This window comes from Dromaius novaehollandiae, unplaced genomic scaffold (assembly GCF_036370855.1).
Source record: "Dromaius novaehollandiae isolate bDroNov1 unplaced genomic scaffold, bDroNov1.hap1 HAP1_SCAFFOLD_37, whole genome shotgun sequence".
Classification (NCBI taxonomy): Eukaryota; Metazoa; Chordata; class Aves; order Casuariiformes; family Dromaiidae; genus Dromaius; species Dromaius novaehollandiae.
Window position 1 is genome coordinate 264,506 of NW_026991398.1, and position 2,790 is coordinate 267,295.

Genomic DNA, 2,790 nt, shown 5'->3' on the forward strand with positions numbered 1-2,790 from the left:
CCAACAGCAGCTCCCTCCACGAGTTCCTCCTCCTGGCATTTGCAGACACACGGGAGTTGCAGCTCTTGCACTTCTCGCTCTTCCTGGGCATCTACCTGGCTGCCCTCCTGGGCAATGGCCTCATCATCACAGCCATAGCCTGCAACCACCGCCTCCACACCCCCATGTACTTCTTCCTCCTCAACCTCTCTGTCCTGGACCTTGGCTCCCTCTCGACCACTGTCCCCAAATCCATGGCCAATTCCCTGTGGGACACCAGGGCCATTTCCTACTCGGGATGTGCTGCCCAGGTCTTTTTCTACCTCTTTTTACTTGCAGCAGAGTTTTATCTCCTCACAGTCATGGCCTATGACCGCTTCATTGCCATCTGCAGACCCCTGCACTATGGGACCATCATGGGCAGCAGAGCCTGTGTCAAAATGGCAGCAGCTGCCTGGGCCAGTGGTTTTCTCAATGCTCTCCTGCACACTGCTAACACATTTTCAATACCACTCTGCCAAGGCAATGCCCTGGACCAGTTCTTCTGTGAGATTCCCCAGATCCTCAAGCTCTCCTGCTCAGACTCCTACCTCAGGGAACTTGGGTTTCTTGTGGTTGGTGCCTGTTTAGTCTTTGGATGTTTCATTTTCATTGTGGTGTCCTACGTGCAGATCTTCACTGCTGTGCTGAGGATCCCCTCTGAGCAGGGCCAGCACAAAGCCTTTTCCATGTGCCTCCCGCACCTGGCCGTGGTCTCCCTGTTTCTCAGCACTGTCATGTTTGCCTACCTGAAGCCCCCCTCCCTCTCCTCCCCAGCTCTGGATCTGGTGGCGGCTGTTCTGTACTCAGTGGTGCCTCCAGCAGTGAACCCCCTCATCTACAGCATGAGGAACAAGGAGCTCAAGGATGCCCTGAGGAAACTGGTTCAGGTGGTACCAGTTCAGCAGCTATAAGTTGCCCATCTCTCTTTGTAAGTGATTTATCTCAGACAACTCTTGTGCTTTGAGCATTGTATCTGTGATAATCAGGCTTGTACAGAAGTATTTAAATTCCTCACAATTCTCCAGAGGCACAAACCCAGCCTTTCTGACCCAGAGGCCTTCTGTGACTGTGTCCGTCACTGTGTCAGAGCTGGCCTGTCTCTAATAAAAGTGTATTTCTAATAAAAGGGGATTTCCTCAGTGCTGTGCTTGAAAGTTGCTTTCTTCTTCCACAACTGGAGCCAAGAATTCACTCAAGGGCTTTCACCCTGAAAAGGACTGTTGCTTTCTGGGAGGTCTCCATGGGCTCAAGGCGATGAGCTCATGGGGTGCTGTGTTAGGGAATGAGGGCTGCATTCAGCTCTCACTTGTGGGTGCCCAGTGCTCCTGGACGTGCTGAATGGTCAAGCGGTATCTGCCTGGGACTGTCTGCCCTGTGACAATGCTGGTGACAGATGCCCACAGTGGGGACCCTGCAGGCAGAGGGAAGGGAGCCTGGAGAGTGGTGCATGTCACCTTCAATGGAAAACCCTGGGCTGCATCTAGGGACACAGCTGAACACAGCCTGAGCCATTTGAAATGCCCTGTGATTGCTCAGAGCATCATCCATGGCCAGAGACCCCTTGGTAGAAGGTTGTCAGGTGCAATGATGCCCGTCCAGCTGGGTCTGCTTCTCACCCCAACCACCACGGCCAGTGCAGGGTCACCCCGTGGCCCTGGGGCACCACAACCCGCTCGCTCTGCAGAGCAGCACCGCCAGCTCGGGGCCCTGCGGGGAGCACAGGGGAGGCTCCAGGAATGGCCAGGCAGGCCAGCACTGATGCCCTCCCTGGGGTGAGGACACACACCGGTGGGATTGTGGGGCAGAGCCAGGTCTCGTGGAGGGGAAGCAAGACATGCTGGGTGCAGGAGAGTGGAGGCCATTTGCAGCCCTGGCTGCACAGCCCAGGTTTATGGGTGAGTCTTGCTGTGCAGCCAACTCGTTCCTGCTGGGCTCAGTGCCTGTATCGAGGGGAAGAGCCAGGCCTAGGCAGCCTCTCTCCTGGCCCAGACCCCAGCAGGCCCTGGGGACGGCTGTGTGCTGACCCCTGCGTGGGACATGGCCAGGGCTGGGCAAGGTGCAGAAACTGTGGGGGCTGCCAAAGCAGGAGGGCTGTGGGGGGACGGGACACCAAAGGCTGTCGCAGGGACTGTGCCAGGGGGATGATGGCCTGTCCCATGAGCTCTTGTTCTTGCTCCAGCTGTGCTGGAGCAGAGGCCGAGGACCACGAGGTCCCTCAGGCAAAGCTGTGCTCCTTGGGGAGCTGCCCTGAGCACCACAACAGGCAGAGCTGTCAAGATTTGTCAGAGGAAAACATGTTACCAAAGACCTCATGTATGCAAAGACTTTGATTGCAAGTGGTGACATGCTGGCATGGATAGCTGGTGGCAATGTAATGGTGAAACGAGGTTCCCCCTAAGAAAGCAAACCCTGCAGTGCCCAAGGCCAGGGAGAAACAGAGCTGGGCTGTGCAGGAATGCCAGGAGAGGGGTTTGCTGCCTGAGCTGCCTCTGCAGCATCTTAGGGCCTGTGGCAGACTTGAACCAATCTGCAGGTAGAACAGGGTGTGACTGAAGAAGCCCCTGGGCCTGGGCAGCTTGTGATCCAGCCACCCTAAGGACACCATGAGCCCAGTCCCTGTTCTCATCATATTGAGGAGTGAGAAGACATTCAGGGGGAGGAGAGCTAGAAGGGTTTGAGAGGGTAGAGACTAGAGCAGAGACCTTGCTGTGATGTGCCTCTCCCATTTAGGAAGTGCACTTGGATGCAGACAGTGCAGATTTTGCCTAA

The 2,790-nt window shown here is 56.0% G+C and overlaps 1 protein-coding gene across 1 annotated transcript; it reads left to right on the plus strand.

Annotated features, from left to right (window-relative positions):
* The first annotated feature begins 341 nt into the window (after positions 1-341).
* Positions 342-2,790, plus strand: LOC135326165 (olfactory receptor 14A16-like). The gene is made up of 2 exons (XM_064504012.1): positions 342-839; positions 2,752-2,790. The coding sequence occupies exons 1-2, from the start codon at positions 342-344 to the stop codon at positions 2,788-2,790; spliced, it is 537 nt and encodes a 178-aa protein (XP_064360082.1).

Coding starts and splice junctions, on each gene's coding strand:
- LOC135326165 (XM_064504012.1), top strand. CDS start 342: ATGGCCTATGACCGCTTCATTGCCATCTGCAGACCCCTGCACTATGGG. Junction 840..2,751: donor TGTACTCAGTGGTGCCTCCA/GCAGTGAACCCC, acceptor TCTCCCATTTAG/GAAGTGCACTTGGATGCAGA.